At 37.8% G+C, this 19,262-nt stretch overlaps 1 protein-coding gene across 1 annotated transcript in view; it reads left to right on the top strand.

Moving 5' to 3' along the window:
* dst (dystonin) overlaps positions 1 to 19,262 on the top strand; it is a 273,043-nt gene that overhangs the window by 131,205 nt on the left and 122,576 nt on the right. The window contains exons 36-39 of the mRNA XM_052150432.1: positions 2,599 to 2,745; positions 7,113 to 7,201; positions 7,359 to 7,467; positions 18,929 to 19,081. Coding sequence (XP_052006392.1) covers positions 2,599 to 2,745; positions 7,113 to 7,201; positions 7,359 to 7,467; positions 18,929 to 19,081 — 498 coding nt within the window. The remainder of the gene's footprint in view (positions 1 to 2,598; positions 2,746 to 7,112; positions 7,202 to 7,358; positions 7,468 to 18,928; positions 19,082 to 19,262) is intronic.

The following is a 19,262-nucleotide window of genomic DNA, read 5'->3' on the forward strand; positions in this document are numbered from 1 at the left end:
AAATTCAACAAAATATATAACGGTCAGATAAGAATTTAGTTGTTATGAAATGATCATTTATGTCTACATTGTTTTTAATGTTCATGATCTAATAGCAAAAATAATTTCATTCTTACAGATAGCTACACTGGAGAAGGAAAAAGTGCTGGAGGAGCTGAGAAAGGTCAAACAGGGCAAAACAGAATTAATCAGTGAGAGAAGTCAGGAAAATGTGACCAAGAAAACAGAAAATTGTGCCTCTCTCCAGAATTCTACTCAATTTGAAATGCATAAAAACCAAGTGATGGTTGGAAACAGTCAAATTGAGATGACTGACCATATAGTCAGGAAAAGCTCACTGTCTGATAAAGGATGGCCTGGTAAAAGCCAGACTGTTTCATTCAATATCATTGATTCTGAGTCATCTATAGACATGGCTTCTGACACATCTGTTACAAGCAAATCAAAAGGGCTAAAGATGGATTCCTCTTCCCATAAAATTCAAGGTCTCAAAGGATGGATAAGTATTAAAAAGTTGGTTAAAACCAAAATCATAACCCAGGAAATTGCTCTCAAGTTGCAAACAGGCCTCATCACTATGAAAGAGGTTGAAGCATCACTTGCTCAATTAGTTGGAAAACCAACCTCGATTACTGGTATTTACATGGAGTTTAACAAGAAGAAGCTATCCTTCATAGATGCTGTTGAGAGAGGGCTTATATCGAAAACCTATGCAATTGAGTTTTTGGAAGCACAAGCTGCCACAGGATGCATCGTTAATCCTATCACAGGTGAAGGTCACTCTCCTTCAGACGCAGTTGTGAAAGGTGTCATTCCTGAGGATCTGAAGGACAAAATAACAGATGCTTACAAGGCAGTCATTGGTTATACCCATGCTGGGAAGATTCTTTCAGTGTTTCAAGCTATAGAGGAGAGAATTCTAGACAGACATCGAGGGAAATCAATAATTGAAACTCAAATCGCTACTGGAGGGTTGATTCACCCGTTAATTGGAATTAGGGTGCCCATGGATTGTGCACTAGAACAAGGGCTCATAAATCAAGCCACCCTTCAAAGTCTCTATGATCCAGTGAGCAACCCTAAAGATTTTCACCACCCAGATACTGGGCAGAAGGCATACTATTGTGAACTGCTCAGAATTTGTGTATATGATGTCAACGGTGGAGTATATCTTCTTCCTTTTGACCAGAAACACTACACCATCTCTCCAGCTAGCAATCACAGAGTATCGGTCATCAACACTTCTAATGGGGCAAAAATGTCAGCCTATGAAGCATATAAGGCCAGCCAAATTGACAAGAGAACCTACCTATTTCTTTCCCAACAAGAGAGCGAATGGCAGGAGACAACAATCATGGACTCTAGTAGGAGCCTTCTCCATATACTAACAGACCATAAGAGTGGCCGCCAACTTTGCGTTGAGAATGCTCTAAGTCTAAAAATTCTCCAAACTGAAGAACTCAGTAGCTTCCGCAGTGGTCAGCTCAGTATTTTTGAGCTTGCTGATCTTCTCATTTCTAGAAGAGCAGTATTTAAAGTTCAAAACAGTCCTGTTGCAGGACTGTGGGATGTTTCAATGAAGAGAAGACTCTCTGTTCTCAAAGGACTCCAACAAAACCTTGTTGACAGGCTCACCGCATTGAGGTTGCTAGAAGCACAGGCTTGTACAGGAGGCATCTGTGATTCGGCTTCTGGAGAAAGGGTTTTGATTACTGAAGCACAACGTAGAGGACTCTTGGATGAAGGTTTTGCCAGACAGCTCCAGCAATGTGAGCAAGCCTACTATGGTATCATTCACCCTCAGACTGGAAAGACATTGACAGTGGCTCAGGCAATGCAAGAGAACCTGTTCCCTAAAGATGTTGGAGTAAGGTGTCTTGAGTTTCAGATGGCCACCGGTGGGCTCATAAACCCAGAGAGCCAAGAGAGAGTCTCATTGTATGATGCAATACAGAACTGTTTGATTGATAACGCAACTGCAACACATCTTCAGAATGACCATTCCCATACCAAATGTATTACTTGCCCCAAAACCAAGAAAAAAATGTCTTTCAAGGAAGCTCTAGAAAGATGTGTCTTTGACAGCCATACTGGGTTCCTCCTTCTTGAGGCAACAAAGTCCCATAGCACTGGCAATACTTCATCTTTCCAATACTTCTGGACCTATCGAAACATCTGATATGATTCTAGACAGTGTCTATCTGAAATAAGGCCATATTTTTGGTAACATTTTTATAAGGAAAACATGACCTGTATATTTACTGCCCTTTGTAGTGGGGCATTATGTATAGAGAAGTTATATATAGAGTATATTTTCATCCTGAAATAGATCAAGATCACAGTGGTGAAAATGGGTATTTTTTAAATATGGGATTTGTTTCTATTGTAAAATATTGTTTTAAAATGTCTCATATCTTATGTGATTCATTTTTGGCATTTTGTTGCCAAGCATCATTCAACATAAAATGGCTAGGAGCTTAATAAACTACTCATTCATTAGTGTATATGTCATCCAAATATAGAGTTTGTTGTGCTACTGATAACAAATGTTTGACGTTGTTTTCTAATCCACCCGCAATTTCTTTACAATGAATGTAGAGGTCTGTTGAGGATGAGAAGAAAGAGCATGGCGATAAGGTTAACAAGTTATTGAACTGGATGTCCAGTAAGAATACAAACCTGAACAAAGATGGGAAGTCTCCGAGTGATTGTAAACCCAGCTATGAGAGCTCTAGTAAGCCCCAGGTAAACAAATCAATATACCCATTGGTTTTTTCCCCCAATGTTTTTAACAGGTGCCCAGCTTTGGTTCTTGCAGGAAACTTTATCGGAGGCTGTTTGTACTTCATCAGTTTATCAGTGAACTGTTGAACACATCAAAACCTATACAGATTTACTTTTATGTTCAATCTATGAATAAATATTATTATTGTGTTTCTCTTTATAAGTTTTATTGTTTACGTACCTGGAATTCTTTTTTATTATCCTTCCATGTTTTATCATAAAACATATGTATCCTAAAAGGGTCTATACTTTCATTACAAACTGGGAAAAATATAATCTCAGTCAACACTATTTTGTTAGATTATGTCACAAGTGAATTACACAAGCAGTAATCATGACGGTGGACATCAGGGCCAGCAGTCATCTTTTACTGCCACAAGATGGACAGTAATCCCAGTCCCATGATAATGTAATCCACAAGCACACAAACAGTTCTGTCTGAGCAGTGCATGTACAGTGTGATAAACTGTACAATAACTGCACTGGACACAACATGACCAAGAGTGAAAAGAGTACTCTATTTATATATATAGTGTGTGTGTGTGTAGAGTAAATGTATCTGTACTGAAAACTACTTAAGAGTAAAACATTGCTAATTTAGAAGTACTCAAGGGTTGTGAGGAGTGAGTATTGAGTTTCGAATGAATGCTATGTCCCCGTTTATATGTACACTGTACACTGCAATCTAAAAATGTAGCATACATACAATATTGTAATTCACATTCCGTTTAATGGCTGTTTGTCAGAAAAATGAAAAATATAGGTATCCTCCAACAGTTTTATTTTTGACTTTTTTAATACAGTTTTATTTTTAACTTTTTTAATACAAAGTCAATAAATTTTTTTTTGCACCGAAGTCTTTCTTTTCAATATACATTCGATAAACTGCTTTAATTTTGATTAATATTTTTTCTGTAAAAAAAATAAATGTCAGAATTAAGTAGCTGTCAATGATAAACACTACAATTATCTTCTTGCAAAAGAATACAGGTAGACATGGTTACAGAGTTATTTTAAGTACACTGATCACCATTTTAAATCGCAATGTGTGAAAAAACATCAAAACAATTTCATATGTAAGGTCTAAATGACCCTTAATGCCCAAAGAGCAAGTTATTTTTGCACCATTTTTTAATGTTCTAAACAATGCAAATAATGAAGAATCATTTTTTATTTTTTATTTTTTTAATCATTAAATCAACATGGCGTGCCACGTCCCGCACACTAGTGGGAGTTTAGAGTTTAGACGAGTAGTTTAGAAATAAAAACATAGCCCATCAAATCTGGAACATTCAGCAAGAAAACCAGATTGAACGTAGCAATCAGGAAGTAATCAATAGTCCAAATCCAAGAATGGACTAGTCATACAGTAAATGTATGTCATACAGAGGCACAAAAACTAGATATGCCATGTATGCAAATGGAAGGAGCTATATGAAGGCGTTCATGTGGTTGAAATGGATGCTTGAGCAACTTTTTTGGTGAAATACATAGGAAGCAGATTTAAAATCCAGGAGCTTGTTATTTCGCTGTCAATTTGCAGTCACAAATATGTGATGCTCCACTGATGGGGACTTAATTAATTGTCAATTAATTAAAAAAGTAAATGAGACGCTACATATGAAGCAGTTTACCTCACCTAAAGCGCTGATATAGGCAGAGAGAGCTAACAGAGTTACATTGCAGTTCCATAATACATTGTATATCACTAACATTGTCTATCTCACACAGCAGCCCAATATTATCAGTGAAAGATAATTAACAGGCTATGTTATACTGAAGATAAACATAATATAGAAAGAAAAATGTCTCTTTAAATTAGAGGTATAATTCTTCAATGCTGATGTCTCGACTGGCTTAGACAAGGAAAGCTGACATGACACGAGCATGCAGTTACCCTTCTTCATTTTCATTGCCAAAAGCCCTTTTGAGGTGTGGCCGTCCAGGTGTTGTACTGCTTGAGGCATCCTCCACAGTACCCCCCCACCTCCATGATTAATAACAGAAGTTGGTGCCAGATCTATTGCTTCTGTTTAAGTTTTTATGTATGGTCAGGATTTACAGGACTGATTATTCTCTACCTAGCCGTTGATGGATTCAAAAATTTAAAACAGGGATGTATCAAACACAGATAGAGGGAAATAGTGGAGTAAAAGTAGTTACAGCACTTAAAATTTACTTAAGTAAAAGTATACAATTTTAAACTACTTAATTAAGTACAGTTCCTGGAAAAACACTTTGTAATCATTAACATTCTGTGGTGGGTGTAGAATTATTTTGCCCTGTTTTATCTCTACACTTCATCAAACATGTACTAAACAAATCACACAGCACTCATGCTGGAGTGCTGCCCATGAAGTATGTTCAGTGGTAAATGTGCTGCCAACAGACCCAAATCAGAGAACACTTTATATGTCATAGAAAATAAACCCAAATTAGACAGTGGTGTCAGAAAGACCATTCATCCATCTGTGCTGTCACATTCCTAATGTAACAGGTCCTTCTCCATGTACACTACCAGTTAAAAGTTTGGACACACATACTAATTCTTTAATATTATCATTCATAATAGTAATATATATATATATATTTAAAGTACATTAAATAACCTTTCAACCGTATGTGCTAAAATCATGAGGTTGGTGTCTATGGCTTCTGTGGGTCATGATGATTTCAACGATACCAATTTGTCCCATATCAACTATACTGTCCCTCCACCAAATGGAAATATATTACAAAATGATATATCTTTTAAATACATTGTTGGATTTCAAATAAAATGTATATGCATCATTGATAGCATGTCCTGATGATACTTGAGCAAAAGGTTTCAAAATACATCATGACTTGTTTGTTCTTTCTTTCTGTTGTGTTTGATATCAGCACAGCACCATTTTAAATATATTTTTATTCAAAACCTGCTGACTCTCAGCTTTATATGTCTCTTTAGCTCATGTGAATCTTTTCTGTTTCTGTCACTTTTTTTGGTGACTTGTGAAGTAGTGTGGGGTTGCTTTGTATGTCATATTCTTGTAATGTGTTGTGCTTACTGTGGTGTAATGTTTGCCATATCTGAGATTTTGGAATTCTGTTTACTGAACGTTTGCTGGGCTTTTCTCCAAGCACATTTTTATTTTCCTCTTTGTTGAAAAGTTACATGAATATACTGTAAAGTTGATCGTGTTAACTGCTGTGCTCTGCTGTGATTCATCTAAGCTTGGAATGTCCCTTTGTTTAACAGTAATTATGTGTAGTGTCGTGGATAGCACATTAAACTCTAAAATGGAAAGTCATGGGTCAAAATCAAATCCATCCTGGTTGACGTGAGCTATGTTTTCTCTGTGAGATTTTTGGGTTGTGTTTAGTGTTCTGCTGAGGGTGCCATGTTGGTGCTTGGCCCATAATGGCTGCTTGCAGCTATATTTAATATATTTATATTATTATTATTCTCTTCAATGGGTTTCTATGGCAACCCATAGAACCATTCAAAGGGAAAATTATGACATTCGGCACACTGATAGGGGTGGTTATGGATAGCCCCATACCAAAAAAGGCTATTTGATCACAATGCCCAGCAGATTTGTTAGTCTATTTAACCACAATGCTATTCATAGGCAACATTAGCTTAGCATATGCATCATCAACATCATGTCGTGAGGATAACTGAGAAGTTTGAAGACAGCACCACTCATATTTAAAAAAATATATCTACACTTGTGTGATGACTTTAACTTTAGGATCCGTCTTTGCCAATAATGTCAACTGAGTGGCGTAGTGTGCTAAAGCTCTGGGTTATAGTTTGAAAGGTTCTGGGTTTGAATCTCTGTAAGTCACTTTGTAAAAGGTTCTGATGTCCTGGTGATTTTTGTATTGGCTTAATTAATGGTTGCTGGGCTGTTCCACAATCAAATTCTGAATTTGATCTCTGTTGAAAAGTTACATGAATACAAAGTCAATTACATTGACTGTTCTGCTTGGCTGTAAAAAAAATTCTTAGCATAGTATGTTCCTCTTGGTGACTTTTAACCCAGCAGCTGAATGGAGCAGTGGTTAGAACCATGAAATATCAAACAGAAGAGTACCTCTCCAGACAAAAATTTATAAATAAATAGATTTTTTTTAATTACCCAAGCTTTTTGTTTACTTAAACTTACAAATATGATATGAATAATGTAATATCTAATTGTCTAACATTTATCTGATTCCAAATGGTTGTACTGTACGTATATGTAGGATGAAGTGGTTTTAGAAGTGCAGTCAATTTACCATAAGCCCTTTTACTATACCATGCAAGTAAATCATTAATGACTTGTCCTGTTTTATGATAGATGTCAATGGAAGAGATGGTGACAAAGAAGGAACAAATTGCAGAAGCATTGAGAACAACTCAACTGATGCTAACCAAACACAGTGACAAGTATGTCATAATGTAGACAAAGTCTGTCTTGTACTGTGTGTGATAGAAATGCTTCAGTTTGATTATATATACTTAATATCTCCTCTTTAAAGGCTTTGCATGCTTATGCATAAAATGGGTTTGATTTATCTATCTAAAACGTTGTTTCTTTTGTCAGAATGACTGAGGAAGAAAAGCAAGAAACAAAAGATCAGCTCAAATCTCTTCATCAGGCCTACAGCGAGATCTCTCAGCAGTGTGCAGAGGCAGCTTCTTCTGATGATCAGGTGAGATTCAGATATTCTGCCATTTTCCAGTCCAATGTACATGGTGTTTATATATGTTTATTGAGTGTGAAATATACTCTTTCTCCAACTGCATGACTAACCTTTATTTTCACAGCTTGAAACTTCTAGCATGGTATGACAGTTTCAAAAAGTCTCAGCCACTCTAACTTTTTAATGCTACCACCACAAAGACTTTAAAAATTTCACTCAGGGGAAAATTATCTTCTCTTTTTCTTTAAAACCACCATGATAAACTAAGTATGCTGTAAACATACATTGCATGTCAGCCAGCCACTTTCTTTCTTCACAGCAAACCCAGAAGACATTTTTCCATGTCTACATAGGATTCACAACATTGCAAATAATAACAATGCTCGGTGTGTTTTCTCTAACTGTGTTGTGCAAAATACTAAGAGTTCTGTTCACAGATGCATGTAAGCTTTTATTGCGTGCCATTTCTCTTGCTGTTGAGACTATTTTGCACTGTTGCGAATGAACTAGTACAATCCGTAGACTTGACTGATGGGTGAGTATGTTTTAATGTATTTGAAATCAAAATTGAAATCAAAATTGTAACTTTTGATTTGTTTTGCATTTTTAAAGATCTTGATTTCTTTTATCGTTTTGCCAGGGACTGCAAGTCATTGAAGGCATTCTGGATGTTGAAAGCGGAGCTGTCATGTCTGTGTGCTTCTCTGTACAGAATGGCCTCATTGATCAGAACACAGGGCTTAGTCTTCTTGAGGCCCAGCTTGTAACCACCGGACTCATTTCACCTGAACAGCACTTGTTTATGAACTTGGACGACGCCTTCAAGAACAAAATTGTGGATGAAGCAATGTTCAAGCAACTGCATGACTTAAATGAGGCTAATAAATGTCTTCAGAACCCACAATTTGCTTTGCAACCATTACCGGTTATGAAAGCCCTGAACAATGGGGCTATATCCAAGCAAATTACTATAAAGATCATTGAAATCCAGCTAGCGACTGGAGGGCTAAGACTCTCATACACTGGGGATGTCCTTAATCTGGAGAGCGCTTTCCAACTTGGCCTGATAACCCAGCCACTCTTTCTAGAGATATTGGAGAGGAAGAACACTTGGAAGGACTTGATTGACCCCAACACTGCAGAAAAAGTCTCACTTAGCCAGCTTGTGCAGAGGAGCCAGATCCATGAACCAACACGACTTAGACTGTTTCCAGTAAAGCGAGGAAGAGATGGGACCATATCCATGACATCTGGGAGAGAGATTAGCATCTTGACAGCCATGAATGAAGGCTACATTGATACAGAGACCATGTTTCGGCTGCTGAGCACACAGTTGTTTGCAGGAGGCCTAGTTGATCCCAATACAGGCCAAAAACTAACTGTTGAGGAGGCTCTATCTAAGCATCTGATTGATCAGGACACTGCGAGTAGGATACTGAGCCACCAGGCCCAAAATGGTGGCATTGTTAATCCCTGTAATGGGGCAAGACTTACAGTTGATGAGGCTGTACAGTGTGATTTAATAAGCTCCAGTAGTGCATTGTTGGTTCTAGAGAGACAGAAAGCCCTCACGGGTCTCCTTTGGCCTGATGCTGGTGTAATCCTCAATTTCTCAACCTCTCTTCAGCAAGAAATGATCACAGAGAAACTGGCATCTGCACTGCTGCATAATCGACAGAAGATAACAGCCTTTTACATACCTGAAAACTCTGAGGTAGTTGATGTTGACACTGCCAAGGAGAAAAACATGATTAACACGTTTACCAAAGAGTTGCTAAAGACGATAGAAATTCCAGATGTGTTCCCCAACATTGATGATCTAAATGACAGATTTTCATCTTGGCTGCTCATGCGGGACCTAGAAATTGAAGGATCTCATATGCCCAGAGAAAACATAAAGAGGGATAAAAGCAGCATACATGCCCCATCTTCCTCTGAGGCAAGGCAGTTTTTTATTTCATACCTCATGATGAATAGCTATATGGACCCAAATTCAAGTCAAAGGCTCTTAATCTTTGATGGGCAGTTAAACAAAATGGCTAAATTATTCTCAGAAGCATCAGAATCAGAATGTGCAGATGGGATAAGTCCATCTTATATGAATAATCCTTCAGATGAGTCACCACTGAGCGAGAACATTCCTGACACTGAGAATGATTGTCTTATGGCCAGCTTTGGTGCTTTGGGGGAATTGCAAATATTTGAACCTTTGGAGAAAATAATGGAAGAAGAGGTTGTGGTAGAGGATGCTAATGGATTGAGAAATTACCTAGAGCCTACCTTACCCTCTGAAACATGTGTTAGCCCTTTAGCAACAGATAAAGAATGTAATACTTTCCTAAGAAACAGCAAAGGTATGACTATCATTGAAATGAACAAAGTGCCTATGGATTCTACTTGTTCATACACTGACAATTGCCAAGCAGACAAAACTGGCATAGCATCACCTCAGCCATCAGAAGCAATGCAGTTACCACCAACAGCCTTTTCTATATCAGCAACTGGAACAGCAAAAAGTTTGTGTTCGATAGAAGAGGATCCTAAATGTTATAATGCCATTGAAGACTCAGAAAAAGACCAAGAAAGACATCGAACCTTACTTTTTTTGTCCAGTGAAACAAACAGCAGTACAGAAATTACCTCTGAATACCCACCTTATGAGGTTGTGAGGGATGACAAACTTGAGAAAGACTACGCCATCCATCTTCTTAGGGCACAACTAGGGGAAGGAGGGATTTTAGATGTCACTTCTGGAAAACGGTATGACCTTGAAGCTGCTCTCGACAAAGGCCTTATTGATAAAGAAACTGCTTTAGAAGTACTTGTATTACAGCTTCGAGAGCCCAGTTTGAAAGATAACGAAAGTGCTACAATATCAGTTTTGAAAAAGTCTGTCAATAAAGGCTGTATATCAAGGAAGTTAGCCTTACAAATCATGGAAAAGCAGAATCAGCTGGGTGGTTTCTATGACTCAGCAGTTGGAAAAAATATTAGCGTTTGTGAGGCTTTAGAGACGGGTCTGATTACTGATGATATTAGCAGAAGTGTTCTCTATTCAGAGCCAACCAGGAAGGTCATCATTGATAGAGAGGGAAAGTGTGTGCATAGTGTCTCTAATGCCCACCAACTGCAAATGTTGGATGATGAAGAAGCTGAGAGAATGTTGCTTTCACTGCAGGACAAAAGGGTAGCCATTACAGTGTTTGATATTGCTGATGAGCAGCTCAGACAAACAGGTCCAAGAAACTCGAGATCAGATGAAGCCATGCAGGTAGCTACAGATTTGGCATGTATGAATAAAGGTCAGGATCTCACAGTCCCCACCATGACCATTTGTGATATTCCATGTAAAGTTATTTCAACAGAGGACAATGTGATTGATAAAGTTGCAAAGACTCATGAAATAGAGCAAGATTTTGCTGTACAATGTGGTAAATTCAAGACTGTGTGTCCCAAAAGTGAGCTTGAAACTGTAGATGAAGGAGAAGGACATTTCACTTTGGATGAAAATGAGACAAAAATGCAGAATAAGAATGATGATGCTTTTGTCACTGAGGTATCTTTTGAAACTGAAAGTACTTCATCATGTGTCAGGCAGGCTGCAAACCTTGAAACTACAGTAATTAAGGTCAATAGCACTGTACAAAGTGACTCATGTCCATCACAAAGTGATGTCTGCACTGATGAAAGAAAATCAGAGAGTGTTTTCAATGCTGAGCAGGACCCCAACAGGTTCAAAAAGGAGTCTGAATATACATCTGCTAACAAAGGGCTTTCTGAGAGCTTGAGTACTTTGCTTCCAGTGGTAGCAAATGTTGCACCAATTAGAACACTTGCACAAGAACAGTCACACTTGCCTTTATTTGAAGCACAGGCCCTGTCAGCAATGGAAACTGAAACAGAAGTTAATTTAAAAACTGATTGTCAGCTTACATTAGCTCAAAATTTGCAAACCCAAAAGGAGGAAATACCATCTCAAAACAAACCATTATGTAAAGCTGAGCACTCCAATAATTTAAGTAAGGAGCCAGCTAATTTTGACAAGAATACAAATGAGTTTAGTAAAGACAATATTGTAAATAAGGGTGTGGTTAAGCATGAGGACCGTACAGAAAAAGTCAAGAGCTTGGAAATGTTCGAAAGTACATCTATGACGAAATCTGAGTCCAGAGTGGTCTGTATTGAAAGCAATATTGACAGTGAGGTAGAACAGAAGGCTGACAATAAAAGCTCTATAGGTTCTCAAGGATCTGAGAGCATACTTGAACTCAACCCAAAAGATTCAACTGAATTAACAGTACACTTTGAGCCAATACCACTTGAGATTGTAACTGATACCAGTCAAGCTGATTCCAGTGGAGGTATGCATAATGTACAACACCCAACTGGGCAAGGCATTTTGTGTAATCATATTGCACCAAATGCCACTGCAGTTGAAGCTGAACCAGACTTTAAAAGTGCTAATTATTATAAACATGGAAAAGACTTGGTTGAAGCTGTGGAACCAGCTTCAGACATCACCACTGATAATTGTTCAGAGGAGACGTTCACAGAATCAATCGAATTGCAGTCTGCCCCCAAGCAACCACATGTTTCTTTTAGACCCATGATTGATCAGGACATGGAACAAGGTTCAGATATCTTCAAACAGCCTCAAGGTGGAGATAACGAAGTTGCTGAAGATGCAAATCGGGAAGTCCATCAATTACTTCAGCAGGCCTGGACCGAAGGGATAAACATTCCAAATGTAATGGGCAATGGTGATTTTAAGTTTCTCTTAAATGAATTAGTCCAAAACAAGCTGGAAGGTGCAAGTGTGGATGAAACGCAAAGACAAAAATGTCAAGCTGTTGATAACATTATCGAAATGATTCAGCAACACTCTACATACTGTGCTGCCAATCAACCCAACTCAAATGACAAAAGCAAGGCTCCAGATATCCTCTTGGATTTGAAAAAGCATGAAAGACTTAGTCCAGAGTTAAAAGAGGGACAGGAGTGTCCATCTGATGAGAGTAATCATGAATCTAAGCATGAGTTTGATGTTGAATTGAAACAATCTCAGTTCCTGAAGGTGATTCAGGGGATCTCCATGAGCAGGGATCAGGCAGTGCTCAAGGAAGTGGGTAGGGACTTAAGAAGACTCGTGGCAGACACTGCTTTGAGAGGTGAAAACATGGAAGCTAAAAGCATTGCTGGTGAGACCACAGATGATTCAGTTGCAGATGATGTCTTCCAGTCTGCCGACTCTAATAACCAGGTCTCTAAGGCAGATGATCCAAACTCAAAGCAAATGGATGGAGTCAATATCAATCCTAGGGTAAGTCATGCTACTACTCTCATCCCTGAAGATGACAGTGATTCTAGTTTATAATCCTCGATCAACCTTCCTGTTGGTCCTGGAACAACATTCTTTTGAACTAATCCAATTTTAGGGTCAGGTTTAGGGTTAGGTTTAGGAGTAAGATTTGGGTTTGAACAACATTCCGATCAACTAATCATTGCCCTTTAATCTTAGTGGTAGTTAATGGTTAGGGTAAAGCAGGGGTTGGCAACCTATGGCACGCGTGTCAGCATTGGCACACGGAGGGGTAATATATAATATAATTTGTAATGAAAAATAAACGACTAAATTCGAAAAATGCAAAAAGGAAACATTTTCACAAGTGGACTCAAATTTCAGATACAATCACATACATGTGCATGATTTGTTTTGGGGGGGTAAAGGTTAGGGTAACGCCTATGTTTGTTTGACAGGAATGTTTTCCAGGACCAACACAAGATATCCCACTTGGCAGAGTCATTGCCACATAACTCTGAATTAGATGATGATTTGCAGATGCATGTTTTTACTAGTGTATTTATCCACATTTTACAGAGATATTCCACGCAGAATTACTTGGAATGTGTTGGCAGACTTCAGGATCATTGTGATACTCTTGAAGATATAAGAAGTGTCTTGCTGACCAAGGGTCCATTAGCAGAAGATATCGAGGGTTTGCATTGTCAGCTAGAGGAAGCTCAGGTTTGTCACTTGTAAAATATAGGGTCATTTCCTTCTTTGTTGACCTCAGAAATTCTCTTGACCTTTTGGCCTCCCATGCTGCAAATTGTTTCTGATATTTTTACCTGGTCTGCATGGTTACATTATTCTATTCTATTGCTATTCGTCTTTTTCTTCCGGTCTTCTTCACAATTTTAGCATTTTTTCCAACTAATACACCTCCTCTGTTTCTAGTCTTTGGAAGCACAGCTTGCTGTTCTCTCTGACATGCTTACAGCAGATTTAAGCATAGCAGAGCAACTTCTGAATTCTGCTGATGAACTTATCCCCACACAAATCCACCAAGATTTGGCTACAGTCTGTATTGATTTACAGAATACTTTCACAGATGTTTGCCACTTGTCAGTGGAGAGAAGTAATGCTATTCTACTAGCCATTGAAGCAGTGAAGGTCAGTGAATATTCATGACCACAATTTGTGTTAAGTACTAGAACACAGTCTAATAATGAAGATTATGTTGAAGGTTAAGATTGTTTCACACCTGTTCAAATATGTGTTACAGATGCATTTGGAAACCTTATATCAGAATTGGCTTAGCTCCCTTGATAAGATCTCAGCTAGTTTGCAAGACAGTTATGAGAGGGTGTCTAAGCTTGAAATACTGAATGTTGATGATCTAGAAAGAATGAAGGACAAGAATCAGCAAATTAAGGTAAGTTGTATTTTTGGTTGTTTAGTTTCAGAAATACAAGGCTTTGGGGGCTTGGGTAGCTCATCGAGCAATGACTTTGACTGCCACTCCTGGAGTCACAAGTTCGAACTCAGGGTGTGGTGAGTGTAGGGCTGAAACGATTAGTCGACGTTATCAACAACGTCGACAAAAAGATTTCTGACAAATTTTTCGTTGTCGCACCTGACTGAGCAGAGGAAGAAAACACATGTACAGATGCACTCTAAACTTTCCAAACAACTCCTTTAAAACCAACATACATTTACATTAGCAGCTATACTGCAGAAGAAAAAACTGTTATTGGAGAATGTTGAATATAATATTGAATATTTAAATATTAAAAAATATCAAAACATCCTTAAAACAAGATACATTTACCTGAGAAGCAACATATCAGATATTTAGACTTGCTTTTAGAGAATATGTGGAAAACAAGACAAAAGCTCACGTTTTCTTGAATTTTTACTTAATTAAACGTATTAAGAATTCAGTAAATGTCATTTAGAGATATTTTTAAAATATGATTTTGTCCTCTATTGTTAGTAAGCACGTTTAATACTACCTTTTAAGTCGAGTTACAAGGTGAATAATCGGTTAAAACTAATGATTAATCATTGCAATAATCAAGTGAATAGTTGAATAATCGTTCTAATAATCGTTTGATTAGTTGATTATCAAAATAATCGTTAGTTGCAGCCCTAGGTGAGTGACTCCAGCCAGGCCTTCTAAAGAACCAAATTGGCCCGGTTGCTTGAGAGGGTAGAATCACAAAAGTGACCCTCCTCTTGGTCATGATCAGGGGTAAAAAGAGTACTGAAAAATAATACTCAAGTAAAAGTACTGTTACTTCTTTAAAAATGTAATTTGAGTAGAGTAAAAGTACCTGTCCTGTCCACTACTCAAGTAAGAGTAAAAGAGTAGCTCATTTAAAATTACTCATGAGTAGTGTGTATTGAGTACTGAGTTGCGAAAGCTATTCCCCATTATAATAAAAACTCACATTTTTGGAGCGTCAAACTTTTGGCACCTCTTCACTTGTATTGTATGGGCCTACAGAGCTGAATTATTCTTCTAAAATATTTGTTTGTGTTCAGCAGAAGAAAGAAAGTCAAACACATCTGGGATGGCATTAGGGCGAGTACATGATGAGAGAATTGTCATTTTTGAGTGAACTATTCCTTTAAGTAGCACATGAGGGGTCACACAGTCCTCCTTTTGAGATACAATGTTCCACATTGATTTAGTTCTTGTATCTTTTAAGCCCAGAAATAGTTGTGTTCTCATTCTAATCTAATGCATGATGCACAAACGTTTGTGACTAGTGGAATATTCTGCTGAAGGTTGACACTTTTCTATCTTTATAAAGGCTATGCATAATTATAAATTATTTTATCATCTCTACTTTCCTGGTTATTTATTATATAAATTAACACTCTCTATGTTATGTATACCCTGTCTTGTTTTTTCGTTGCCCTTTGTTTGTCATTTTTGTCACTTTTGTAGCTCCTTAGTTTTCACTTTTGGCACCCTTGTAACTCCATAGTCTTGTTTTCCCTCGTGTTCACCGTTCATTGTTTTCACCTGCCCTTGTTAATTTGTCATTTGCTTCTGTTAATCACCTTGTCATCTAGTTTGTGTTCTGGTTGTTCATTGGCCCCTTTGTCTCACATTCTTGTATTTAAACCCTGTCTGTTTGTTCAGTCTCTGTCAGTCGTTGTTTGTTAATGGAGGTATGTGTTCCCTGCCTGAGTTCTCTGTTCCCTGCCTGAGTTCTCTGTTCCCTGCCTGAGTTCTCTGTTCCCTGCCTGAGTTCTCTGTTCCCTGCCTGAGTTCTCTGTTCCCTGCCTGAGTTCTCTGTTCCCTGCCTGAGTTCTCTGTTTGTGTTCATCGTGTTTAGTTTTCAGTTTTATGTTTTATTTCCCTATTGAGGGTTGTTCCTTTGTGTTTACTTGTTTGTTTATTTAATAAATTCTTAACTGCATTTGGATCCGCATCTCCTCGTCTGCCTCTCTGCTCAAGTGTTACACTCTACACCAGGGGTCGATATAATTAAAAAACTAAAATATTATTAAAAATGTCACTGTTTTATTCTATTACATTAATACTTTTAAAGCTACTCAAGTTATTCGGCCAAAAGTAATGAGTGTTTTTCTCGTTTCCTTGTTAATGTTGTTTGATTAATATCCTTTATATGACATACTAGACAGTGCTCAATTCGGTTACATGCACACTTCAAGTCCAACATACATACGCTTTTTGACCCACTGTTTACATTTACTTTAGACCAAACTGACTGCATTTACATTAAATCCTCATCAAGTCGGGCATCGGCCGTCTTATTATTTCTAATTATGAGGTGTATTTGATCATTTAGGTGCGTACCTGCATTAGTGCTCTCGGAACACACATGCATGTAAAGCACACAAACATTAGCCGCCTGTCAATCAAACAGCATACAGCTACAGACGTAATCTTTTATCAATCTTTTATATTTTATCTAGATCAATCAACCAGTGGTTGTCTTGCTATCGCAATCGATGTAATGAACACCCCTGTTTTAGATGTGGAATATAGGCTAAGAATAGAAAACTACAGAAAGATTATCATTGATATCGCAGACATTTTTTCTTTTTTTTCAGATAAACATCAAGATTGTTTTATCTCCCAGCCCTATTGATAACATTGCATTAATCTCTCACAGCAGCCCAATAATCTCAGTGAGAGATAATTAAATTACAGGCAATGTTCTAGACACACAGAATCTAATAAACAGAAATATGAAATTTACCTCAATATGTTTCTTCAAATTAGAGGCAGGATTAATGCTGATATTTGGCTTGAGCAAGCTAAACTCACATGACACAATTTTTTTACTGCGAAAATCCATTTCAGGTGTTGAAATGCTGTTTGAGGCATAGTCCACATCATAACAGTTGGCACCAGATCTGCAGCTGCCGTTCAAGTTTCTATGCATGTTTTGATTTGACAGGAGTCATGAGACACTCTGTTGCCAATCATGTTGACAGATAAAATAAAATCAGGACAGGGAAGTAGCAAACACAGACAGATGGAAAATAGCACTTTAAATATACAGTTACAGCACTTAAAATTTACTCAAGTAAAAGTACACCATTTTAAACTACTTAAAAAAGTACAATTTCTTGGAATTTTCTTACTATACACCCCTGGTCATGATACAGTGGTTGTTGCTATCAGTGCGGCACTTGTTATGTTGTATGCAGAGATCGCGGTGAACAGTGTGAGCCTCCACACGCGTTAAGTCTCCGCGGTAACGCTTCCAGCAAGCCAGCACATTTTCAGAAGCGGAGGAAACTGAGATTTGTTCTGAAAAAGTCAGCCCACGCTTCTTGGTGACCAAATGCTCCACCACAAGGACTTAGTGAGCAAAGGGGAAAAAAGAGATACAAGGCTTTGTATACAGCTTGATAGTCACATCATCATATGCTATTCAGCAATCGCATTGCATGGGGTCACTCAACAGTTTACTTTTATTTTTGATTGTTCCTTATTCAGGACATAGAGAAGGAGTTATCAGGAACCCGACATATCATGGAAGATGCCACTTTTGCTATCCAAAACTTTATTTCTGAGCACACTCAGTTCCTGAGTCCAGCTCACAGCAGACACATACTTAGGGCTCTCAGCATGACCCAGAGATCCTTCAAAGAGCTCATGGACAAAGTGTTAACTCAGAGACAAATTCTGGAGGAGTACATGGAGATCCGTCAATATGAGACTCAGCAGCAGGTCTGAACGAGACAACATCAGCTGCTGACATTAATTTACTTCTGAATTTGTTTATTTGATAGCGTATTTTGATATGAAGTGTTGGTTCGAGTTGAGAAAATGTTAATGTTAAAATTGTTGTACCACGAGTGCCACAAAACAGAATTTCAGTCCTTTTGTTTGAATGACCCAGACAGAATAATATTGACTCAACCGATGATGTAAGTTTGGGGTGGCACTGCCTGTTTGCCAATTTTTTCAAAATTCAGTTTGGTGTCGCTACTCATGTGGATATACATACTTAACTTTTAACCTCAAAAGGTACTGAGATTAAGTGAGTAGTATTCATGTGATTCAAACATGGCAGCCCCCATGAGGGACCCTCTCCATGTAGGATAAACCATATTTTATAAGGTTTCTGATATGTCTGGAGTCTTAATCTTATGTCACTGCTCATGATTTTATACATATACTGTATTTCAAAATTACAATTAGTTGATTAGAGAGTAAAACTTTTTTATTGAGGAAAGAAATACTGAGCGCATCTTTAAAATGAGTTTTATAATGATATTTTAGAAAATGTAAGATTTATGAATGAAATTTTGGGTGTGTGTTCAAAAAATGTTTTGCTGTTATCGCATGACTTTTACTAAACACAACACAGAAAAGCCATGGCTTGACTGTCAAAAACCTTCTGATCGTGTTTGCCTTTTTCAGGATGCCTGAATCCATTCAGCTCTCACTAGAGGACCAAAGATTTTTCAATCTTCTGTGTGGGAATGCTTTCCAACAACTAAAGGCAGCACTAACCCAACTAAGCAGAATATATCTCTGTATATGTCTCACCATTTCCGAAACCTACCCTGTGAATGGCTGGCATGTTTACAGCATACTCAGTCACTATTAATTGCTAAATGCTTATCAATTGTGTGTTTCTGCTCTATAGTTAATGCTTTTTTTTCAATAGAAGACTTGTCTTTATGTGGTAGGCTGCTGTGGATAAGCAGAGAGAGTTCTCAGAGAAGCTTCAGGAGCTGTTTGATGATCTAACACAGACAGAGAACCGGCTCATTGGCCACCAGCAGCAGGCAGTCAGTGCAAATACTGTGGGAGATGTCCAGCAGTACCAACAAGAGCATCAGGTAAATGTCCAACGTGGTGACACTTTATATTTCTTTCTAAAGTTATTAGACTTGTTTGCTAAAGCTTTTAATCCTCCTTCTTCTGCTGAAAACTGTGGTGTCACGTATTCCCTGTTTTTAGTAGACTTTTAAGCTGAAATTCTTGTTTATTTCCCCATTGCTGTTTCCTGTTAGTTTTGTA

This window comes from Xyrauchen texanus, chromosome 20 (assembly GCF_025860055.1).
Source record: "Xyrauchen texanus isolate HMW12.3.18 chromosome 20, RBS_HiC_50CHRs, whole genome shotgun sequence".
Lineage (NCBI taxonomy): Eukaryota > Metazoa > Chordata > Actinopteri > Cypriniformes > Catostomidae > Xyrauchen > Xyrauchen texanus.